A 25,007-nucleotide genomic window follows, 5' to 3' on the forward strand; every position below is an offset into this window, starting at 1 on the left:
GGACCAAACTCTGGCACCGGTCGTACAGGGACCGAACAACCCCGATCAGGGAGTCCGGTACCCCGTACTCCCTGAGCACCCCCCACATGAGCCCCCGAGGGACACGGTCGAACGCCTTTTCCAAATCCACAAAACATGTGTAGACTGGTTGGGTGAACTCCCATGCACCCTCCAGAACCCTGCCGAGGGTATAGAGCTGGTCCACAGTTCCACGGCCAGGACGAAAACCACATTGCTCCTCCTGAATCCAAGGTTCGACAATCCGACGGACCCTCCTCTCCAGCACCCCTGAATAGACTTTCCCAGGGAGGATGAGGAGTGTGATCCCCCTAAAGTTGGAGCACACCCTCCGGTCCCCCTTTTTAAAGAGGGGAACCACCACCCCGGTCTGCCAGTCCAGAGGCACTGTCCCTGATGTCCACGCGATGTTGCAGATTCGTGCCAACCAAGACAGCCCTACAACATCCAGAGCCTTAAGGAACTCCGGGCGGACCTCATCCACCCCAGGGGCCTTGCCACCACGGAGCTTTTCAACCACCTCGGCGACCTCAGCCCCAGAGATAGAAGGGCCCCCCCCAATGTCCCCAGACTCTGCCTCCACGTCGGAACGCGTGTTGGTGGGATTAAGGAGGTCTTCAAAGTATTCCTTCCACCGATCCAGGACGTCCCCCATCGAGGTCAGCAGCGCACCATCCCCACCATATACAGCGTTGACAGTGCACTGCTTCGCCCTCCTGAGTCGCCGGATGGTGGTCCAGAACCTTTTCGAAGCCGTTCGGAAGTCATTCTCCATGGCCTCGCCGAACTCCTCCCCAGCCCGGGTTTTTGCCTCCGCGACCGCCAAAGCCGCATTCCGCTTGGCCTGCCGGTACACATCAGCTGCCTCTGGAGTCCTACCAGCCAACAAAGTCCGATAGGCCTCCTTCTTCAGCTTGACGGCTTCCCTCACCTCCGGCGTCCACCACCGAGTCCGAGGGTTACCGCCGCGACATGCACCGACCGCCTTGCGTCCGCAGCTCCGGTCAGCCGCCTCAACAATGGAGGCCCGGAACATGGCCCATTCGGACTCAATGTCCCCGGCCTCCCCCGAGACATGGTCGAAGCTCTCCCGGAGGTGGGAGTTGAAGCTCCTTTCAGAGGAGACAAAGCCACGCTTTGTCTGATCCTTTGCCTGGAACCTGTTTGCCTTGGGTGACCCTACCAGGGGCATAAAGCCCCCGACAACATAGCTTCCAGGATCATTAGGACACGCAAACCCCTCCACCGCGGTAAGGTGGTGACTCAGGGAGGGGCAACCCCATCACTGAAAATGGTCCCAGCCCGATACTTATCAATTAGACCAACCCCCTGCTTTGCCCCTGTTTTTGGTGGTCCAAAACCAAACAGAAGCAGCCGTTAGGAAGCTCCTCATAGGTTACCTGCTTAAAGTGACAACTAAACACTGGCACAAAGTAACCATACCCACCCACATCACCCTTACAATTGGTTGTGAGGTCAATGTTTGTGTCTTCAGGAAATTTTGACAGTTTATATGATGATATGAGAAGGCATCAGCTGGATAACAAGCCTTAAACAGCAGCATGCAGAGTATTGACACGTAGAATGAGAACCACGCCAGGATGGCTTCATTTTGCCTAGTGTTAAGTTGATATGTTTATTGAATAGACAAGGGATTTTGCCAAGTGGCAGACGACCAGTTCGCTGTCTAGATACTGCAATGATACTCAAACGTCATTCGCGAGCGCTTTTGTGCGTCTTTGTGAGAGTCAGTAGGTTCTCCAGTCTGCTATTGAACCTCTGTGTTCAAGGGGGGTCTTTTGGGGGTTTGGATTCAAACTTCTGCTGGGTCATTCACAGCTTCCATGGCTCTTGATGCTTATTTTGCCACTGTTTTTTCCAGCCTCCCAGGACTCTTAGCTCCAAGGCCAGCTTTAATCTGAGCCGAGACCCGCGTGCGTCATTCGAGGGGTGGAGCCGGCATTCCCTTTATATTACCTACTGGATCACTCACACCTCTTGAGAACGCTGATCTCACCTCTTGAATATGGCTGCCACATGGAGGCATAATCCTGTTTATGAATTTCGGGAAGAATTACATGTTTACATATAGGCTGATTACAGATGATGGATGTGTATTGCTGTGATACTTGAGAATCACTGGATGTCACTGTGTTATCTTAGAGTGTATTTAGAGCAATGAGGGTCATATTGGCATACTAAGAGTCGGCCTCATAATCACAAACATTTGTTATGATATTTGTTTAAAAAAAAAAGTATTCTGATAACTCGTATGATTTTCATGGTGTTTATTTAGCTTTTTACTACACAACCAAAAGCTGACTAAAACAACCAAAGCAATCGACACTCCAACTTGTTCATTGCAGTATCTTGTGACCTCCCACTCCAGGTCAAGGAGCTATCCTGGGACACCTGATTTCTGTGAACCTGATGCCCCCCTCCTCTTTGCCCACCCTGCAAGGAAGACTGTCAGGGTCCGTCTAAAACGCCTAAAATCATTAGAAACTCAAAGTGGGTTTCAGGCTCCAGGACAGGTGCAGGGTGAAGGGGCAGCGTGCAGAAGGGGGGTTGGGGGAATCTTGGAGAAGGTGCTGCAGGATGCCAGGAGCGATCACTGATGACAGCTGAGGGAGGGAGGCTTTCTCTGGCTCGGACTCCAATGAAGGGGTCGGTGAAAGCAGAAGCTATGGACGGAGGGGGGAGAGAGGGGCTGAAGGGTGGAGGAATTCACCCGGTCTCCGCCTCAACAGGCCATGTGGGGAGATGGGGCCGTGCCCCCCCCAGAGACAGATATAGACCGGCGGAAGGAGACCGAATTTTCACCGGTTTGTCTGTTTACCGGCATAAGCAGCCGAGCCCGCCCCTAGATACGCCTCTCCTATACCTCACACAAGACTAAAAAAGACAGAGAGACAGACAAGCAGGCCAAGGACCAGGGCCCAGTAGTTACTCTCACCCCTGGCCTCTACGTCTCCTGGACCACCACTCACCCCTCTTTACTCTCTCTTTCTTTCCTGTCACCCATTCTCTCTGTCATTATTGCACTATTGCACTAACTTACCCCACTTGTCTTAGGTTAGTATGGGTCTTGTCTTAGGTTAGTTAGGTCTATAAGGTTAGTATATCATTATGTGTATTAGAGGTCTAGTATATTGTATTGTATATTGCATACTATTTTGTATATTTAGGTTTATTATTATTTTATTTATATTCTATTTGAGTTTATCATAGATGTAATCTATGTTCTTATGTTATGCCAGGTTGCTTGAGTTTTGTCCCAAGAATTTCAGTGCCCAGTCTGACCTTGTGTGCACCTGACAATAAAAACTTGAAACTGAATTGAAAATGAAAAACTGTCTAACCAGGGGATCAGTCATGTCTATTTTACCTGCTACCATTACAACTTCCTAAAATAAGATGGTAAAATCCAACCAGTCTATACTCCCATCCAGTTTTATATTAACTGGCTTCTCAACTAAACAGACAAGGGGACACAGTAAATTGACAGCAGCTAGTATGGGCCATATATAGCCAGTGCATATGACCATAACAGGATGAAATCTAAATATGCTACTCGGATTACCTATTTCCTTACTCCTCCAGTAACTTCTCTACTCACCACCGCATACAGGTTGGGGAGCGCCCCTGTCTGCTCTCAACTGAGGTTTTAGCGATTTCTACGTCAACCACTTGGAAAGATTGAATGACTGGGTGACTTTACTTTCACTGAAGGTATGGGGACTGCGGATGTGTTGGAGTGAAATTCCAAACGGTGTATCATGCGCGTGCGTTTGAATCGTGAAACAGTAGTTCAACGATGTCCCATTCCATTTCTATCGAATAAGAAATCCTGTGAAATTACACTGGGTCTCCAATGTTGCATACATATTCATATTCTTGGTTATAATACATTGTTACATCAGGAAAGTAGTTGCATTCACTCTCTCTTTTGATTAGTCCCCACTTCTCTTTCGCTCTTCTATATCCCTTTTCCTCTCTCCTATTCGTCTCATAAGTACACAGTATGAGACAATGACAATTAACGCTTGCAAAACTGCAGATGGCACATGTTTGCATCTACAGTACACACCAACTTTCTGCCAAAAATTTACTTCCAACCATATATGCCTTTAGCCGACAAAACCAAACAAGAAAACATTACATGGCACATTGGCGTTAACTGGTGACCTCAGACAACCCCATTCACCGTTTCCCATGCTTTCTTATTTCATTCGGTTTCTAAATAAACCGGTTCGAATGCGCCACCCCTCGAATTCAGCTTGGTCGTCTCTATTCCATGTATAGAAGGGGTTCACACCCATAACAGCGAGCTGTCCAATCACTTTCCAAGTCACACGTTGACCGGGGTGTCGAGTAAAATATTCTCATATATAAACGCCCAGACGCCCCTTTCCTCCTCCGAGTCCCCTCCAAGCCGTGTAACACTCTTTGTGTTCTCATCTCTTTTCTTCACCTGGAACTGTCTGTAGACTAACTTGAACAGTCAAAATGGCACCCAAGAAGGACGCTAAGGCAGCTGCACCTGCCAAGAAGGCTGAACCCGCAAAGGCCGCGGCACCCGCACCGGCGCCTGAGCCAGTAGTACCTGCAGGACCTCCTCCAATTGACCTGTCTGCCGTCAAGGTAACTGTTCTTCTCTGATAATCTCGTTCTAATGAAGTGTTAATTGCTCTGCTGTGCACTTGGTCATTTTATTGGGTTCTGTGATTACGGAAAACTTTTAAAATGCATTACATCTGTGGGCCAAAGTGAAACAGAGAATGTTTATTTTGTATTTTTACTGCATAGCGTTTCATTGCATTTCGATTGTGATACTGGTTAATTGCTATAATTGTCGAATGGCTAGCCAACGGGCGCAACCGCCACCTGAGGACTGAAGGTGTTAAAACACCAGCACCATGGATAGCTCCTGTTGCACTACTCAGTAAAGTCAGTTGCGACAGAAATGCAACGTCAATGCAGTATATCTCCAAATGTGGAGATGTTAACGCATCTAAAGATGGACACTCATTCATCGAGTGTCTCTGTGTAAAATTGGCCGAGATTCGAGACTAAATTAAACAGGACTAGACCTATTCAACAGACATTGATTGGGTGGAAAAAATATAATTAGCTATTTTATTGTCACTTTATTGATATATTCACTGAATTATTAAACGATAATAACAAACATGGCAGTCTAGAATGAAGGTCATGGTGTCAGTGAAGTATGAATAAAGTTCGTAAAAAAGTAGGGAAAAATATGTAAAAATGTGATGAAGCATTTTACATTCTATTTACACATCCGAGACACATAATTTTGAAGATGTTGATGGGAAAGTTTGGGAAAGATTGCAATAGCCATAACATAAACCAAGAGTTATTGAAAAGCTCAGTAGTTTCAAATCCTCCATGAAACTATCGAAGATGGGATGTAATGCAGCAATTAACCCCAGAATCATGCCCTAATCTCCATTGTTGCTTTGAGGGCCTAGATTGACCCAGAGGTAAAGCATAATGGCCACACCGTCTGCACACAAGGCTCGTTCAAGTGGTCCTGAATTGTTCTCTGTCTCCCCCTACAGGTTGACTTCACCCCAGACCAGATGGAGGGTGAGTAGTCTTCACAACTACAAACGTATTATTAGTAAAATCACTGAACCAAAAACACTGACCATGTCACTGTGATACTGTCTACCAAGGTGCACTGATATGGACAAATCAAGACAATCATTACGTTTTTTAGCTCAATAAAAATAGCAATGACCACACTTAGATTTGAAGCTAGTTGATATATTTCTATTTCAGAATGGCCACACAATATTTTCCCAGACTATAGGCCTAGATGTCGGTCGCATTTATGCCGCTGCCGAACACAGGCCTCAAATAAATCGAAGCTATGGATAGGCCTGGGCCTTCATAATGGCATAATGGAAATTGTACACATTCTTCAACTGCCACTGTTACTCTATGCTTTGTCTCCATTCCAATTTGTGAAAATACATGTAATCAAACATATCTCTGCGTAATTGCCACCTGAAAGTAATCCTTGTCGTTAGTGAAAGTATGTGCTTCGCGCTCAGCTATAAGCAAAGCAGTCATCGTGGCTGGTGTTGGTTACGCTGCTGTCAGCATTCCCAAGTTTTACTTGGATCAGTCAGAGACAGCCTTGCCTTTTAAAGGAGGAGCTCATGTTCTTGGCCATGTATCGATTCCAAGCCAGTCGTTGTAAAACCTCCTCATGGGCGGGCAGTAAATTAAACAGCTGGCCGTGGTAGCCCATGAACATCAAATAAGGCCCTTTGAATCTTTCAAGGGATCACTTTTGATTGAGAACCTCGCAAAGCCCATAGAGGTTTCTTTTTATTTTCGGAGTGTCGCTTAACTTGTGGCATGCGCGTTATTACGCATAGTTAGATGCAATGTCTGCCTCATCTCACCTCACCTCATGGAGCCAGTCTCTGGCTGGCTCTTTGATACAGTTTAATACAAAAGCACTTCTGGGAATGTTGTTGTTAACAGTCAGTCAGGACACCCTATATAGTACAGAGCTGCCTCAGAACCACAGTCTGTCAAATTCACAACAAAATGTTCTACTGGCAATTGATTATATCCATAACACTTTAGGATGACCACTAAACGTGTGTCTGTTTATATTTTAGAGTTGTTGTGTTGTTATCCTAAATATTACATTTTGACCAGTGGTCTAGTCACCCAAGGAACAATCAGACCAATGTTCCTTTCTCTTATCCACTCACAGACTACAGAGAGGCTTTCAGTCTCTTCGACAGGGTGGGTGACAGCAAGGTGGCTTTCAACCAGGTCGCTGACATCATGCGCGCTCTTGGACAGAACCCCACCAACAAGGAGGTGAAAGCAACCCTGGGGAACCCCTCCGAAGACGGTAGGAATACATACTCACGCACACGACATTCGTTACCGCCCCTTTTGTTTTCCTAGCTTCATCCCAGCGCTACCTCAGGCTATGGGAATAAATGTGTCACTCTACACGTGACGACGCCTTGCTGTTTGTCCGAACATTCAATACCACATTTGAAGACACTCTCATGACTTAGAGCTTCTTTATAGCTAATAATCCTCAAAGACAATGCCAAGTAGCATTCCTAATGGGATTTGGTTTCAAATGGCAAGTTTTGAAGGGCGAATGCACCTCTTTTGCAGTTGCACTACAATTCTGTTCGTCCATTTAGTCGAAGTTATTTTCAGTCCGTAATAGTTTGTGACAGGAGCTGAGTGTAAACATGTGTGTCTCTTTCCCTGCTCAGACATGGTCAACAAGAGAGTAGACTTTGAAGGCTTCCTGCCCATGCTCCAGATAATTGTCAACAGCCCAAAGGGAACCCTCGATGACTATGTTGAGGGTCTGCGCGTCTTTGACAAGGAGGGCAATGGCACAGTGATGGGTGCTGAGCTGCGTATTGTCCTGGGAACACTGGGTGAGTGCCAAGACTTGGGTTGAGAGTGAGCGTGCGTGTGCGCGTGGGTGGGTGGGTGCGTGGGTGTGAGTGGATTCGGTTTACCGAGTGTAACATTCCATATCCTTCCTTGCTCTACAGGTGAGAAGATGACTGAGGCGGAGATCGATGCTCTCATGCAGGGACAGGAGGATGAGAATGGCTGCATCAACTACGAGGGTGAGCCCAGATTTACTATGACAACTCTGACGCCATATGCATACCTCAGACAGCGAAACCAGGTCCTTCGATCCAATCAGCACTTTTTACTTATATAGGTGCCGTAACCTAAAACCCAGGCACTAGTTGATTATTCACTTGCATGACAGTGACTCGTTTTGGAAGGATGATTCATCACCCCCTTTCTTCTCCTCCCTCCCTCTCTCCGTCTCCCTCTTCTCCTCCCTTCTCATGTGCCACCCCGTTCCCTGACCTCACCCTCAGCCTTCGTCAAGCACATCATGTCTGTGTAAAGAGCTTCCAGCCACAGTGAGGAAGCTTTCATGTATCTGCAGACCCCATGGTGTCAGGACATCCACTCACTGTTTCGAAAGCCACCTGAGAAACAGGGGGGAATAAAAGGACTATGAGATGTCATTTCTAAACCTTTTTTTTGTTTTGTTTTGTTGTTTTTTTTCTCCAGTTTTTCTTTCTTTGTTCTCCTCTGGTGCTCTCTTTCTTTTTCTTCAATGGATGCGTCCTTATTTTCCAGTCAACATTCTTCTGCTGGATAAACACCCAATCTCCCTGATTGTCGAAGGCGGGGGGGTGTGTGTGTGTGGGTGGAACACTGAGGGGGGGGGGGGGGGTGGAGCAGCGATGAAGTGCTGTACCATCCTCCACCTCAGTTACTGCCTGCATCATCGAGCCAGCCCACCATGACTGACTGGCTTTTGTCATGACTGGCCATCAAACCACTCCCTTCCCCTAAGTTAATTTATAGCACTCTATCCGTCATTTCCCAATAAACTTTCCACAAACTCCCAGTTTTCCCTCGCTGTTATTCTTTGTTGTCCTTAATCGTTCTGGATGTAGTGGAAGTACGCAATTGCTCTGTATGAGCACACTGATCTGTCGATTCACAGAAAAAAAGATTTAACAACATTAAAAGATCTTACAACCTTATCTCACGTATCGCCACCGTGATCTGCAAGTAGCACACCAATACTATACAGGCAAAGCTGATCACAGAAATGTAGACTCTCATGTCATGTTTTTCCGTCTTTTTATTGTCATTAATGTTAAGAGCATTTTTTCTTATCAGTATCATATCAACAGGAGCAAAACTGCGTACATCTATTTGACCTTTTAAATACATTTACAGTTACTGTAGGTTGGGGGTCATGGGGTGGGGAAGGAGGAGGGGCATGGCAGAAAAACACATAAGCAAACATCAGGAGTATCAGGAAGGTAAGTATACCACAAATGATGACAGAAAAAATATACCGGTACACTTTATCAAACAGATGATCAAACATGATTGAGTTTCCTTTTTTTAAAGTCGTTTTATTTTTATTTTTATGAAATGCTCTTTTGGGGGATTTTTCCCCCCACCCTAGATGTTTCAACAATCCCCAGCGTCGAAGTGCGGACATCTTGGACACCAGGTGCAGTGACAGTTACAACTGTCCAAACTATCTGCTTCCTACCATGAGATGAATCTTAGACAATCACCATAGCTTCATCCACAATGCAGTTCAGACAACAACAAGCTTTGGGTGCCTCTTCAGCCTGCTCTAGAGCAATGACTTGGCAAGGACTTTGCACGCATGGTTGGGAGTCATCAGAGCTCAAACTGAGATGAGCAGCAGTTTCTGGTATTCAGAGACTGACGTGTTATGAGACCTTCAGCTTGAGATCCAACTGTGTACTACATACAACCAGGCCTAGGCAACGTGAAATAGCTCATCAGGACTAAGTGACCTGTACGAGCTAACCAGCCCTCTGCAGAAAAGTAGTCGATGAGAAACTCCTCTTTTAGCGGGTCTGAAATAAGCACTCCTTAGCAACGCCAAGACAGTTGTCTGAAGTCATCAACAAGCGTCACATCATAGTGTAGTTAACTAATATCTACAAAAACATGAAGTGTTCTTTTTTATCCAATGGTTCAGGAAATAGCTTACTAAAATGTTTTGTTTGAAATAGAAAATAGCCTCTTTTTGTACTAGAAATGATACATGCGCATCATTACTGTGATCTAGTTCTTGCAATAATGCAATTTTACAGGTATAAGTTATAATAGGCTTGTCACTTTTTTTAAATTGTTTTGAAGAAGATGTTGCTGACAAAGAGCTGGTATATTTATACATATTTTTATATATGTTATGTCATACTATAGGTTTGATGTTGGGCAATCATGACTTGCTTCAGGAATGTTTGAATTGGGTTTAGGTCCATGCACTTACTTAGCAAAACAACACATACTGTATGGGTGTTGTCACATGACTTCCTACCTAGTGTAGAAAAAGGCTGCTCCCAAGCACTGAACAGAGACCAGCCAACCCAATGCCTGGTCCCTACCCAGCCTAATTTGTGCAAACACCTAAAGCTGATCTTGGGTCAGTGCTTGGATTGGATTTCTATCTATGCACCATTTATAAAATACCAAAAAAGTGAGGCGAATGCACATGTACTGGGGGGTTGGAAATAGAAATAGAACTGGAGCAAGCTGAGTCAGCAGCTCCTGAAGGGGAACAGTTAGGTGTGTGATGTCATTGATCTGGCTGACATGAAAGTGGGAGCGACGGTTTCTCAGGGGAGGTACCGGGTAATCAGGGGAGGTACCGGGTAATCAGGGGACTACGGGGAAATTGGTGGGAGGGGGTGCAGGCTGTCCGCCCGCGTTTGGGACGACCTGAAGATGATCAGGGGACGTGGAGCTTCAGGCATACCCCAAGTGGTGTAAGAGTCATGGGCGTCGGCCGAGCCGCGGTGGGGGGGGGGGGGGGGGGGGGGTCGGGGGGGCAGCGTCAGGCTCTTCCAGGGGGGCGGGTCCTGACGTTCACAAGCCCTGCTTGGCCAGGGCGGCGGTGACGTCCTCGGCCAGCGTGGCCAGCTGCGGCGACTCCAGCACGTCGAGGCTGCCGGAGGAGGATAGGTGGCTGTGGCGCTGAGGCGACATGGGGCCGGACAACCCGGCGGGGGACTGCGTCACGATCTCGGCCCCGTGGTCCACTCGGGCCTTGGCCGTGTCCCTGAACATCAGCTTGTGGCTCTCGATCTGGAGGAAGCAGGGAGCGTGAGACGAGGTGGGGGGGGGGGAGTACAACGGCACGCGCGTCACATGGGGATGTCGGGTGGGGCTTGCTAACCTGGCTGAAGTCGAGAAAAGCGATGACGTCCCCCAAGTGAGGGTCTGTCTAGGTGACACTTACCGTGATGTGGCCTCCACCGGGAGTGTGGTGTGCATTGTCCAGCGAACCCACCTTGGCCTGGGCCTTGTCTTTGAAGTCCAGTTTCACGCTCTCGATGCGCACGTTACCTCCCCCTGTGGAGGAAGAGGAGAGGGAAGGAGAGACAGTTACAATTGCAGAGACAATTACAGTTCTTTCTCTCACAATGTTAGAATAATCTGTCCTCCAAAGAGAGGTTTAATGGTGTAAAGATCTGAAATGTCCACTGGTTAAATACAGTATGTGTCCAGCAGGTGGCGATGGAAGCTAAGTTCGTTTTTTGCAGTGGTGTTTTTCCGCATAACACAGCAAACAACTGATAATCTTATTATGCTCTCATTGTCATTTTGATAATAGTCCAGGATCCATTCATAAAATCATGAATTGTTATAAAATCTGAAGGGAAGGTGTGCCAATGTGTTAATGTGGGACTGTTGGACTTTCCAGCTGAGTCAGTCTGTCCTCACAGTCACATTGTTGGAGTATGTTGGTGTATGTTGCTGTTTCAGATTAACATGGACGTTCTTTCCCCAGTAGCACTGGGTGTCCACTTATGTAGAGGTCGTTACCTGGACGGTGACGGATGTTGTCCAGAGATCCACACTTGGAGGTCACATGACTCAGATCGATCTTCTTGTTCTGGATCTGTACCTATCAGGATTATAGGAGTCAGAGCTTACACACATGTGCGTTCACACGCACACGCACACGCACGCACACAGCCTCCATACGCACACAGCCTCATTCTTCTGGGGTGGGAGGCTGGGTTGTGACACATCGCTAGCCATAGCTAACTCTGTCAAACAAACACCAGCTTTACACCAGAGTTATGTCTGTTTTCCAGCTCCCTTGTGCTGGACTGAGCTGTTGTAGACGGCGTTCACAACCAGCCCAGTCAACACTGACAAAAAGAGCAATTTTGCTAACTTGATCGTAGCCGTCAGATACTGGAAGACAGTACGTGGAGAGAGGAGGTAACATGGAGGCAACATGAAAAAACAGCCACAGGCAAAGACACAAAGCACAAATAGCAGAGAACGAGGTATGACACACCCAGGTCATCTGAAGAGAAAAGGAACACACACACACACATACACAGCTACAAAATGAATGAGAGAGTGATGGGTGAGTGAGCTTGTGAGTGAGAGGGGAAGCGAGCAGGATCGAAGTGGAGGTACAGTATTAGACATAGTGACCAAAACGTTTCAGCTGAGCATGACGAACGATCAATTGACCCATTTCGTCATCTCACTTGACATTCAGTACATACAATACGCACGCAGGATATACCGTTTGCTAGTTTTGTTAGCGACAATGTGTCCAAAGAACATGCACAGACTGCATGTTATCAATTCATACGTTATTGATTTAGCATGTGTGTGCGTAGTGTAAGAAGAGGTAAGCCTGAAAAACCAAAATGATTACGATACCAAGCAACAACTGCGTAGTAGGCGCAAAAGGGAATGATGTTCCGTGTATACTAGTGTTGGTGCAGCACAGTTCAGAACACACACAAGGAAGACGTAGGTGGTACCCGCACCATGCACAATGCAAGTGACAGAGTGGTCGGTAACAGAGGTGGTGCTGTGGTTTGTGTTAGCGAAAACAAGGGTGTGTCGGTTGGTTCTCTTGTCAATTCGCCACACTGTCTCTATTTAGCCAGGCGGTTAGAGGAACACCCAGCATTGTTCAGCGGTTTTCCCCTGAAAACAACCGAAACCACAGCCGGAAAAGACAGGAGAGATGAATGAAGGAAACCAGGTGAGGAGCAGAGAGAGAGGGGCCAGTCCAGAACTGCTCCTCCTGGTGACTGTGAACGAGGCATGGCACCACTGACATAGAGAGAGGGGAAAAGAGAGAGAGAGAGAGACAAGAGAGAGAGAGAGAGAGAGAGAGAGAGAGAGAGAGAGAGAGAGAGAGAGAGAGAGAGAGAGAGAGAGAGAGAGAGAGAGAGAGAGAAAGAGAGAGAGAGACAAGAGAGAGAGAGAGAGAGAGAGAGAGAGAGAGAGAGAGAGAGAGAGAGAGAGAGAGAGAGAGAGAGAGAGAGAGAGAGAGAGAGAGAGAGAGAGAGAGAGAGAGAGAGAGAGAGAGAAAGATGAGAGAGAGAGAGAGAGGTAGGAGACTCACATTTCCTCCTCCTGCGGAGTACTGCCTCCTGTCCAGGGAGCCACACCTAGACTGAACATGGCTAAAGTCCAGCTTAACACTGGGAATGAGCACCTGTGGGGGGGAGGGACATGTAAGGGGAGGGGGGGGGGGGACACGGGGGGAGGGGGAGGGGAGAAGGTTAAGGACTGTCGACAAGCGCCCCCTGCTTCGGAAGCCACCGACACTGATTGGCTGGGACCCCCACCCTGACCCTGCCCTCCTCACGGCCCCTGAGAGAGAGACATAGAGAGAGAGAGAGAGCGAGAGAGACATAGAGAGAGAGAGAGAGAGAGAAGAGAGAGAGAGAGAGAGAGAGAGAGAGAGAGAGAGAGAGAGAGAGAGAACTGTCTACAACGGCCTCCAGAGCTCTTCCCATTTGTCTCTGCTTGGGAACCATGCAGCGGATGTGTTTGTCTTCTCTGTGCCACCACTTTAGCGCTCTCCCTCTGACCGTTTACGGCTCGTCTTCCTAGAGCACCCCGAGACTTTGCCCAGAGCGCCCCTTGATCCGCCTCAGCCTCTGTCTTTCTCGTGGGATGCTCTGAGGATGTCTCAGAGATGAAGCAGAGTCACAACTGCATTCTTCAGTGGCTTGTGAGCTGCCAGAATACCCACAATCCTCCATGTGTTGGCTAAAAGGAAAACTGTAGGGCTAACCCTGCCATGTTGCAGTACTCTGTTTCAGACAGAGACTGCTGACACTTGGCGAATAAAGGACGGTTACTAAGATACAGGGCTTATGACGTACGCATTATGTACACAAGTAGTGAGCAAGCTCTTCTGAAGCTATAGGGAGACATGGCATGTTGGGTTAGCGCACAAATGAGGTATAACATTGGAAACGAACAGAGCAACAATGCTTAAAACGGAGCGAAGCGTCTACTCTACGGTGCTCGACATTCAAAGAGGGAGCAACAGACTAGACCGGAAAACACTGCAGTGGAAAGAAAAAGGCAATAAGAAGATCCGAGCGGTGAGAGAAGAGAAGGAGAGAGAGAGAGAGAGAGAGAGAGAGAGAGAGAGAGAGAGAGAGAGAGAGAGAGAGAGAGAGGGAGGAGGGAGAGGGAGGGAGGGAGAGAGTGAGAAAGAGACATTGGCGGAGAGGTCATCTGGCTGGAGGTCACAGCTGGTGATAGACAGAGAAAACAAACAGTTGTATGAAATGCCCAGTGTATTGCATTTCACAGTAGACATTTGAATTTCCTTCCTGTTGTACTTCTCTATGCAATATGCCTGTACTAAGCTGGCTGAAGACGACACACACTTTTGAGAGTGAGGTGAAGTCCTGTTGGTAAAGTTAGAAATTCTATACCATCTTCTATGCTAGGAATAGAGAAGTACAATGATCAGGTGTTTTGAGTCCCGGAGAATTTTGCATGAAGGATGATCCAGTGTTGATACTGTGAGTCACCAACACCATCATCTGAGTATATACGTATATATATATAAATATATACACCTCACAGGAGTGGGTATATATGACAAATAGATGGGCTACAAGAAGAGGAGACTTCAGTTTGAAACACCAGGTTTTTCACATGAGTAGACAAAGTGCTCAGGATAGTGAATCTCCACTCCTCATGCGGTTCTGTGGGCGAGGGACCTTGTTGTTGTTCAACACAACGGACACTTGACAAACGATGCGACCGATACGCAGCAGATTTGCCAGATCTTTTCCAGGTGTGCCCGGGGGAGGGGTTTATCTGGGCTACAGGTGTGTGGCCTACGATGGCTGGTGCAGAGTGGACGGCAGAGTGAGGGAGGGTAACATGAGGTGGGGGTAGGGGTGTCGGTTAGTTTCGAGCCCCCTAATTATAGGACAGTTCACTCATCTCCCCAACACCAGAGGGGAGAGAGACAGAGGTAAAGGGAGAGATGGAAGGGTACATACATTGCCTCCACGGGGAGAATGCTTCAGATTATCCTTGGATCCGCACTTTGACTGTACGTGACTGAAGTCCAGCTTCTTGTTTAAAATCTGAATCTAGAAAAATACAGAGACAATGGCCCTCCTTAATGGGGATGGATGTAGGGGCATGCCGACAGGTTAGGACACGTTATGGCTGGGACAAACATTAGGAGGAAAAGCATGGAGGCAGCAACAACTGTTGATGGACTGTATAGCAATGGATTATGTGTGAATGTACAGGGATGAGAAGGCAGATGAGCTAAAGTTCATGTCATGACATGTGTTTGTGATACTGAAGCTTGAGTCATCTCCTATGCTAGGTATTAGCGTGTTTCGCTGTGTGTGTTTGTGTGTGTGTGTGTGCAGGTGGGGTATACCAGTGGATCTGTGGTTGGCATGGGGGCCCATGTCACACAGTGTGCAGCAGACAGATATAGGGTGAGAGAGATCAGGCGAAGGACAGATTTCCAGATCCAGGACGAGCTGCATTTGCCATCTGTGAGCTGTGGGCCTCTGCTTTGTTGGCTGTGTTGCTACAGAAAGCAAACACATTTGGACGGGTCAGTTGCAGCCGGGGCTGTGGTTGGACGGGTGTCTGGTGCAGGCAGGGCAATGTGCTGGAAAATGCTAGGCTGCTATGCTACATGGCTGAGGGGTCAAAGGTTGTCTTTTATAGGTTGCTACTGGGGGTGTCTGGATACTATATTGCTACTGGGGAAAGGGGGAGTTTGGGGGGGAGTGGGTCTGGATACTAAGTCAGGTCACTTTATATCTGGTATGTTGTTGGACTGTCTATGCTGGTATTTAAATGCAGGTCTCTGAAACGGTAGGTGTTGTGCTGCGGTAGAGGCCTGCTCTAACCTGGGAACGACGCGCACACGTACAGAAGCCTAAGCCCATGATGAAGCCCTTAACGCCGAAGCCGTACAGCTGGGTCTGGAGATGTGAAGCGCTGACATTCACATGATTCACAAGGACCACTTCAGGACCACCCCCCCTCCCACAGATGGGGGGGGGCGGGGGGGGGAGGACGGACGGACGGACAAGATGGAGGATGGCAGACAAGAGCAAGCAAACATGCCCATGTTTGTGTTTTAAGGCCCCTCGGCAAGAGGTGGACGTCTTGTACGAGTACATGGGGTAATCCGAACGCTTAGAAGAAACTCTCCAGTGAACCATCACAGTGTTCTCACTTTCTTGGTTCATTAATAAGGGATCTCATACAAAAACATGGATACAATCAGTCTGAGCCGCACCGAAGGAAATTAAAACACGATATTCGTTCTCACCTTTGCTCTTTGTCTATATCGACGGCCTCCGATCTAATAAGCCCACTCCATAATGAAACGAGAGGTCTTTGTCTCTGAATAAACGGTGATGATTCACACAATGATAAATAGCTCTGTGAATGTCTATAACCACTCAGGGACACACACAGAGGACTTGAGCTCCAGTAAGTGTCTGTATGGGGCTGCTCTCAGGATCCTTAAACATTCATAGGCTTTCAAAACACTCCCCAGTCACAGAGTCAAAAGTGCAGAAAGGAATGCCATACCCCCACTGGGAGGATGAATATTTAAACTCGGTCTGGTTGTTTTACCCAGTCAGAGAGGAGTCTGGCTGCCTCAGTGGCCCCATTACCAGACAGACACCATGGGGGGGGACGGGGGGGGGGACAAGTTGTCACTCCCCTATCGGGCTCCAGGCAGATACACCAGCAGTCACCCGGAGGTGAGGCCATGTTTGGGCTGAGTCAGTCTGGCAGACAGGGTGGCTGGGGACCTCAAAGTGTTGCAGACGGTATTTGCGAGCTACCAAGCCGAGCCGTGGGGTCACGATGAAACGCTGAACTCACAGAATGACTTGACAGTGAGGCTCGTCTGCTTAGATCTTGTCCCACCGCAGGCCAGTCCCACACATCTTCAGCTTCCCCCTCATTCTTTACATTGCCACCTCGGCACTTGCAAAGATGAATAAACGCCAAGAAACGTATTTGCTTGCACCTGTCACATCCCCCTGGACTTCCGGCCCACAGACGAAAGGCATGACTACCTTTGGAACCAGCTCGATCCATCTCCCGTCATCCCAGGCAGAAGAATGATGGACCAGCCAGGTTGTGAGTAGGGCATTCCTGTAATTTGGAGTGTTCCACAAGACCCAGTTATAAACATATTACACGACCCTAATCAGGTCATCTGGGCAGGCTCTCATCTGATGTTTTCAGCCTCGTCTGAGACGTGACGTTATCTCTCCGGGCCGGAAGGGAGACTTCAGATTAGTGTCTCGTTCAGGACTAGAGAGTACAGGAGCATCTGATTCATTAAACGACACCACGAAGTGCTTCCATCTTTGCCCAACCGGTTTCTCTACAACAAGCTTTGTGTGTGTCTTCTACAGCAGGAGACTGTCATATTTATTGGATGACATCACTGAGATTGTTTATTAAATGTATTTATTTAAACATATACCGTGACGGCCCCACGTGTCAATGAAAAACACAAAAACATCCTGTATGTTTACAACTTCAAGGGCAACGCAAAGTATCTAAGATTCCCATCCTGTCGCTCCTCAGGTCACCGAACGTAGGCCACCATGTCTTTCTGAGTCACTCTGATGGAGTGTTTGAGATCTAACGCTGCCCTCCTCTCACAACTGTGATCCAGCAAACAGATCGATAGAGGGATGAAGACACCGCTACTGGACAGCCACGGACTATGAACATGGAGAGGAACCAGACAGACAGACAGACAGACAGAGGGTGAGGAGGAGGAAGGCAGGAGTACAGAGGAAGGCAAACACCTACAGTAGCGAGAGCACTGAGGGCGAGGCAGCAGACACAACGACACATCGAGGCTGAGCAAGGGAAGGAGGTAAGGAGGCAGAGAGGTGCGAGAAGAGTGGGGAGAAAGAGAGGTCGACACCCTGAAGAAGGGGGTCAGAGCAGGGGGGGGGGGGAGGGGTGGGGGCGGAGGCAGGGTGAAGACCTTACCTGGCCCCCTTTGGGCTGGTACTTGATGTTGTCTGTGGATCCGATCTTGGACTTGACGTTCTTGAGGTCGGGGAGGGGCTGGTTGAGGACGCGCAGCTGCTTGGGGGTGGTGGCTGGGGACTTGGGCGGGGTGCGGATCACCGCGACCTTCCTCTCCTGGGACAGCAGGCTGAGGGAGCGGGGGGTCCCAGGGGTGCGGCAGGAGAAGCTGGGCGGGGTGCCGGGTGTGATGGCGGTGGACCCCGGGGTACGGGGGGTGGAATGGCCACTGCGGGCTGAGCGGGAGCGCACTGACTCTGCGGCTGTTTGGGGGGGGGGGGGGTCAAAGAGAGGTCAAAGAGAGGTTGGACGTCCAAATGTGACTATGTACATTATGTGGCCATGCTTTATTACTTGAACGCATGCTGTGGGATGATCGCAGGACGAGAGGGAAGGACACTGGAAGGACTAGATGAAAGCGGATGAGACTGGATGAGACCGGATGAGGGACTGAGAGTTCCTCTCTACCTGTCATACTAGGGGCGCGGCTGTCCTGTGCTCCGCCCTCATCTCAGTGCGGAAAGCTTCAGGGGAGGACGAGAAGGACAGGGTCAGGGGAGAAAACAGGGGGAGAGTGGATATCAGAAGGAGGCTATCCCCCACTGTGAGGGAGGTACAAAGCAACAGAGCGAGAGAGAGGGAGAGAGAGAGAGAGAGAGAGAGAGAGAGAGAGAGAGAGAGAGAGAGAGAGAGAGAGAGAGAGGGAGAGAGAGAGAGAGAGAGAGAGAGAGAGAGAGAGAGAGAGAGAGAAAGAGAGAGAGAGAGAGAGAGAGGGAGAGAGAGAGAGAGAGAGAGAGAGAGAGAGAGAGAGAGAGAGAGAGAGAGAGAGAGAGAGAGAGAGAGAGAGAGAGAGAGAGAGGGAGAGAGAGAGAGAGAGAGAGAGAGGTAGACAGAAAGTAAGTTGTATTGGATGGAGGGGGTAGTATACATGTGGGTCTGCGTGGTGCGGTGGAGCCGGAACTGGTTATGGAGGTGGAGCTCTCCTCGTGCTCGTGGTGGTGGTGGTTACGTCTGCTCAGGATGGATGCTGGCCGTGGCAGGGACGACCTCTTCTCTGGGCTCTGTGAGCCACCATCCTGTTACACAAACACACACACACACACACACATAGAGGGCAATTCTTGAGATCAGAAGGCTGGAAAACGAGGGCTGTGGGAATAGCTTTTGCATTAAAAGCATCAGTCAAAAAACAAACTGCTCTATGTGGTGATTCAGGGTTGGCTTAACCCAAACCCAGCAGAACCTGCTCGTCTCTAGCCTTACCTTGCTGCTGAGGGAGGCCGTGAGGGGGTAATGGGGCCCCACAGAGGAACGGCGGGGCCTACATAACTCCCCATCCACCAGTGAACTCTTTCTGGGATAGAAGTAGGCGGAGTTTTGCCGTGTAGGCGGAGGAGTGGTGGTGAACAGTGTTTTGAAGGTGGGGATCTTTGTGAGTGGTGAGGGGATCTGAGTGGTAGACAGGCATGCAGGAGGAAGAGAAGCACAACCACAGGAAGTAGGAGGCAAACAGAGGACCGAACCAAAACTGTTCTGAAAACGGAAAAGATTCCATGCGTAGAAAGCATGCGTAACGCAGGTAAACGGAATTGTGGTTCAAATGAACATTCGAGGAGAACTTTGCGTGCAGGCAATGAGGGGTGAACATTCGTGGACCATTCAGAAAGCCAGTGATGCTCTGGTTAGTGTGGAACAAATGGAATGTGTTAAGACCAGCGCTGTTGCTATGAGTTCATCCCCGTTCTAAGGTCATACAGTGCATCTGTCACACATAGACAGAATGTCTCTGAGAGATGTGGTCCTTAGGAGGAAGCAATGCTTTGGAGTCTGTTACTGCCATTAAAAAGGCTGGAGCAACATGCACTGGAAACTACCCTCACTGTGTAAATGTCAGCCAGTGAGTCAATAAGAAACACCACAAATTACAGCTATTTACTCTCCTCAACCAAACACTCAGGGGAGACATGCTAGATAAACAGACCAAATGTGAATATTGATAAGGGGGAGGTTATTCATCAGAAACACATCTTTAATTATGCTAATTCTAAAATGAATGAATGCATGCAATACACAAGAGATACATACTAAGAAACACATGCACGCAGGGAATTATGTGTAGCTGTGTGCAGAGAAACCATGGGTGGAGTTAAGTCAGACAGCTGATCCATAGTAACCGTCGGTGTGTCTGTTCAGTGTTTACTGTTCTCAGCCAGACTAGCAGCAGCAATGTACTTGCAGTCCACATTACAGTCCTGTTCTGTCCTGTGCTGAACTGTATCGTACTTACTGAAGCCCTGTCCCGAGACTGCCTGGCGACACTGAGGGGCTGACGACCTTCTCCAACTGGGAACCAGAGAAAAAGAGAGGGAGAGAAGGGCCGGGCAAAGAGAAGAGGAATGGAGTTGATATTTCAATTGACAGATATGCACACAAAGCATTGATACAGCAACAACACCCTACACGGCAGCTGTGTCTTAAGAACAACGCCCACGCTACAGCCAGTGCACCAGCACAGTTATCTATCAGGAAAAGCAGAGGCGACAAAGGTTCACGTACGCCGTAGGCCTACTGTCTGCTATAACATCTCAGTAAATGGGGTAACATCCCCAGTAATTTACATATCATGACATATTTGGCATAGAGGCTTGAATTTAGAAAGAGAGAGAAGGAGCTTTATTTGCCAAATAGTTTGGCAGAGTATCACATAGAATGAAGGATTTATTATTATGTAAGGTTACTCCCAGCCCACCCTTTGGAAACATTTAATTGGGGCAATGCAGCAATCTACTGGGTTTCTAGAATAATCCATGACACACAGCAGTCAGTCTCTACCTGTAAAAAGTAACAATTTGTCTCTCTCTCTCTCTCTTTCTCTCTCTCTCTCTCTCTCTCTCTCTCTCTCTCTCTCTCTCTCTCTCTCTCTTCTGTTTGCGTTGAGGGAAATCAGCACTCCTCCACAAATCTCATGGACAGGCACAAACCACCAGTTTCCTGGCAACCACTGCTGAGGGCCTGTGAAAGTGTGAATAACTACAATAACTGCGGAGCATAAGGGTCATCCTGGGAGACAGTCAGTAATCTCTGTTGGGAGCTTTCCCATATTATTACAGTAACAGACCATAGTCAAAAAAGGTTACACAGAAACAATAGTAGTTAGAGAGCAGAGAAATAGTGCCCAAGGAGATACAAGACAGACACATCGTTATGAAGTAGCGTGTGATGACCACCAAAGGTCTAACCAAGGACGGGTGAGAATGGGATCACTGAGGAAACGTAGCACGGAGAAACAAAGAAAGAAAAATCAATCTGACAGTATGAACAAAATCAAGCCAAAAGAAAATGTACTGAACTTTTTCTTTTTTATTATTCAGTTAAATGCAAAAACACTTATATGATGACAGATACAGTATGTTGGGGGAAAAAAACAAAATGGAAGCTGTGTAACGAATGGCAAGGATGGGAAGATGCTGGTCATTTTTGACAGGCGTCCTGGCGAGGTGGTGGCAGATCACCTGTGGGTTTTCTCTTGGTAGAGGCCGGACGGGCCTGTCGGGGAATCGCGGCCTTCAACACAATCTTCCTAGCTGGGGAGCGAGTCTGTGTCTCTGCCTTCTTGGTCAGCTCTGTCTTTTTAATCACAGCTGGGAGAGGCAGAGACAGAGAGAAAGAGAGAGAGAGAGACCATTGGCAATTTGATCAGTTAGACTGTGTGAGAATCAAATAATCTGTCGATGAACATGCCCTACAAAACCAAGATTTACTCTAACAAGGATTGAATGAAACACTTTAAACCTTTCTTTTTCTTGGCTTCCTCTCTGGGAATGTAGACGGGCTCCTTGCGAACGAGTTTACGTTCCGGGGTGGAAACACGTCCCTTCGCCCTGCCCCCCTTGGTCTTGGGCTTGACAGGCTTCTCCTGCTTCTGGTGCTTGTCTTTCTGTTTCTCCTGAGCAAGCTTCTGGGCAGGGATGCCTTGGTCAGGCTTCTTGACTGGGGTAGATACCTTGGGCAGGGGCTCAATCTCAGTGGCCATGCTCCTGTCATCATCTACAACGAAGAATCGGGGTTAAATCTACAGTCATACCGGTAACAGGTTGCACCAAACACATTTTATTCTCGTCTCAATTTCATCATATTCATATATTTCACATAATCCTATGTATTTCTTGTTTGTGAAGCCTTAAAGGGTCCACAGTCCATCTCGACCTTTAACCTCTGAGCTTAATCTCTGCTTCTTCATCTCGGGTTTAATTATGCAGATGTCGTGCTGTTTCTATGCACAAAACTCATTGGAACATTATTGAATCGTCGCTCGATTGATATCATGAAAACGTATAGTACGAGAGCAAGAGAGAGCCTACCTTGAGTGTCAACCCAAGAGCTGTCTAGAATGGAGTCATCCATGGTGGTCTCATCCCTGTCGTAGCTCTCCGTCTGGCCCTCCGTCTCCATGCGCGCCTCCTTCCCTGGGGAGGCGGGGGTCTCCGGGGCTTCCGACACGTCCTCCAGGCTGGCTGCCTCCATTTCGACTTCCTGGGCCAGCTCCACGGACTCCTCCTCCTCCTCGTCTTCCTCCGTGTCGGCCTGGAGGGACTGCGGGGTCTCGGCCCCGAGGGGAGCGGAGAAACGCACGCTGTGGCCCGGCTCCTCCCCTTCGTCGATGGTCTGGACGACGGTGATGAAGTCGTCCTCCACGGTCACCACGGACTCGATGACGGCGCGAGGCTCCGCCTCCGCCGCCGTGCCCGCCCCCTTGGCCTCACCGCCTTCCCCCTCGACTTTCGCGACGTCCTCCCCGTGCTTCTCAGCCTTAATGGCGTCTTTCTCTACAGGTTTAGCTGGTTTGACCTCTCCCGTCGTTTCTTTTGGCTCTGCGGAGAGTTTGACATCCTCCTCCTTCGCAGGAGGCCCTTGGGAAGTCATTACAGCAGGCTCCTCTGGCTCGGCCATTGGGCTCGAGCCCTTTCCCTCCACAATCTCTACTTTGGGCGTGACCTCGACGACCTCTTCCTGTTTGGTCTTCTCAGCCACCCCCACCCCAGAAGGAAACAGTTCCAGGTGACTGATCTTGGAGGGAGACAGCCTGGTTTTGTCCAGGCCCGGAGACGGCGCCCTCTCATCCTCTGCGGTGCTCTCGACAGAGGAGGCCGGGGAGGATTTGATGGGCCTTGTGATCCTGTCCTTGGCCACGCCCGTCAGCTGGTACACGTCCTCGGCGTCCAGCTCCTCGTATGCCTCCTGGTGCACCAGTTTGACCTTCTCCCTCAGCTCCTGCAGCTCCCGCTCCTCCTCCACGCTCAGGGGACGCCCCTCCATCTCCAGTTTACGGATCTGACGCTCGTAGTCCGCGATCTCCAACTCGGCTTCCTTCGCTGACGCCTCCCCTTCAGCACCGGGCTCGGCCTGGCCCTCCTCCATGGTGACCGTCACTGTCGGAGTCACAAAGGTCTCTGTCGGCTGGCTCGGCTGCGTCTCGTCCTGCCCCGAGCCAGGCAAAGACTTCTCCCGCAAGGCGGCGGGTTTATCGTTCTCCTCTTTCTCCTCTTTTTCCTCGACGGAATCGTTTCTTTCTTCCGACTGCTGAGGGGTCTTTTCGTACGACGTGCCCTGTTTTCGGGCCTGCTCCGCCATCTTCGCCTCCAGCACCGAATGGGTGAAGGCCTGGGGAGGGGAGTCCAGGGGGCTGTGGACGTCTGCAGGGGAGGGCATGGGCCCCGAATACTCGCTGAACACGCAGTAGCCCAGCTCCTCGAGCTGGCTCTCGCTCTTAGCCGCCGTGGGGCTCTGTTCTCCTAGCGCCATCTGAGCTAGCGGGTCGCTAACCATCGTGGAAACATCCGCGGGGACGGACTTCCTCCTTATGATCTCCGGGTCGGTGTTTTCAGACGTCAGTCTGGACCGGGCCCCGGCCAGATCCAGCATTTCGGGCAGGTCTGGGGCCATCACAGTGCCGTTCTTGTAGCAGTATTTCGGGCGTTGGGGAGACTCTGGGGACTCGGTCTGGGGGCTGGTCTTAGGGGCAGGCTCTGAGCTGTGGGGAGGGGAGGAGGATTCAGAGGTGACTGAGGCGGCGGTTTCCAGAATGAGCGGTGGGAACGGGAGAGGTTTCTCCACAGAGGGCGTGGTGACCGGAAGGTAGTCAGCTGACTCATCCAGACTGCCGCTGGTGTAGGACATGATGTCCGTCGCCAAAGGAGAGAAGCCCCGAGGCCGTCCCGGATCCACAGCCCCGATGGTGATGTTGAGGGAGTAGCTCCTCTGCTCCAGGGCGAGTTTGCCTGGAGACAGCCTGCATTCACTGGTGGGCAAGGCTTTCAATTCATCCACACTCTTCTTGGTGTCAAGTGTGTCCTCTCCGGACGGGGCCTGAGCCAACATGCTGTAGTTTATCTCTGGACAGGCACTTCCTCCCTTCTTGTCCTCCCCTGATGTGCTCAGTTCATAATAACCTTCAGCCGGAGCGCGGCCCTCATCTGCCTTATTAAGAGCTGACGTCTCGAAATAAGCTGACATGCCCGATTTATCTCCTGCCTCAGCTTTCTTAACCTCTTGAACTTTGACCCCCTCCGTGGGGATGTCGGACCCCGCCACGAGGGTGGTGAACTCCAGGACCTCCACCGAAGGCTGCTTCTCCGACACCGTCTTGGGTTCGCCTTGCACAGGCAGCTCAGCCGGCAGTGGGGAGAGAAGCTTGGCGGGCTCTTTGGCTTGGCTTTGGACGCTCAAGGGAGTGGGGGTAGAAGCGGCTGGCTCCGGTTCGGACGTGTCGCCGCTGAAGAACGCAGGGCTGTGGGGGTCGAACGGTTCTTCCGGGCGCTTCTCCGACCCAATGCTGTCTGGACTCATGGAGCCACTCCTCTCACTGCCTTGTTTGTCAGACTCCATCTTCAGAGCTGAAAGTAAAGCTTTAAGTAATCTGCCTCGACTCGGCTTCGCCCGGTGAGCCGCCGACTGTAGCTTTTGCTTTGGGGTCGAGATCATGTTTTAGGCAGCCAGGCCGAGCCAGAGGACAGACAGGCAAACAAAGCTGTTCTCCC

General features: G+C 49.5%; 2 protein-coding genes across 7 annotated transcripts in view; one reads left to right on the top strand and one right to left on the bottom strand.

Annotated features, from left to right (window-relative positions):
• The first annotated feature begins 4,422 nt into the window (after nt 1-4,422).
• On the top strand, nt 4,423-8,476 carry myl1 (myosin, light chain 1, alkali; skeletal, fast). The gene is made up of 6 exons (XM_062457008.1): nt 4,423-4,662; nt 5,604-5,631; nt 6,779-6,922; nt 7,305-7,475; nt 7,596-7,673; nt 7,938-8,476. The coding sequence occupies exons 1-6, from the start codon at nt 4,528-4,530 to the stop codon at nt 7,964-7,966; spliced, it is 585 nt and encodes a 194-aa protein (XP_062312992.1). The 5' UTR covers nt 4,423-4,527; the 3' UTR covers nt 7,967-8,476.
• Nucleotides 8,477-8,701: 225 nt separating this feature from the next.
• The window catches only part of map2 (microtubule-associated protein 2), a 56,957-nt gene continuing 40,651 nt past the window's right edge, over nt 8,702-25,007 (bottom strand). For 3 of the 6 annotated variants that reach the window (XM_062456996.1, XM_062456998.1, XM_062457002.1), the window contains 12 exons: nt 22,332-24,863; nt 21,763-22,017; nt 21,483-21,611; nt 20,258-20,313; nt 18,899-19,046; nt 17,932-18,233; nt 15,320-15,475; nt 14,925-15,017; nt 13,013-13,105; nt 11,455-11,536; nt 10,868-10,980; nt 8,702-10,713 (listed from right to left, as the gene is read on the bottom strand). In XM_062456996.1, the coding sequence (XP_062312980.1) occupies nt 10,495-10,713; nt 10,868-10,980; nt 11,455-11,536; nt 13,013-13,105; nt 14,925-15,017; nt 15,320-15,475; nt 17,932-18,233; nt 18,899-19,046; nt 20,258-20,313; nt 21,483-21,611; nt 21,763-22,017; nt 22,332-24,863 (4,178 nt within the window). In that variant the 3' untranslated portion in view covers nt 8,702-10,494. The remainder of the gene's footprint in view (nt 10,714-10,867; nt 10,981-11,454; nt 11,537-13,012; nt 13,106-14,924; nt 15,018-15,319; nt 15,476-17,931; nt 18,234-18,898; nt 19,047-20,257; nt 20,314-21,482; nt 21,612-21,762; nt 22,018-22,331; nt 24,864-25,007) is intronic. The other 3 variants (XM_062456997.1, XM_062456999.1, XM_062457000.1) reach the window with 3 other exon arrangements.

The sequence above is a fragment of the Osmerus eperlanus genome, chromosome 3 (genome assembly GCF_963692335.1).
Source record: "Osmerus eperlanus chromosome 3, fOsmEpe2.1, whole genome shotgun sequence".
NCBI lineage: Eukaryota > Metazoa > Chordata > Actinopteri > Osmeriformes > Osmeridae > Osmerus > Osmerus eperlanus.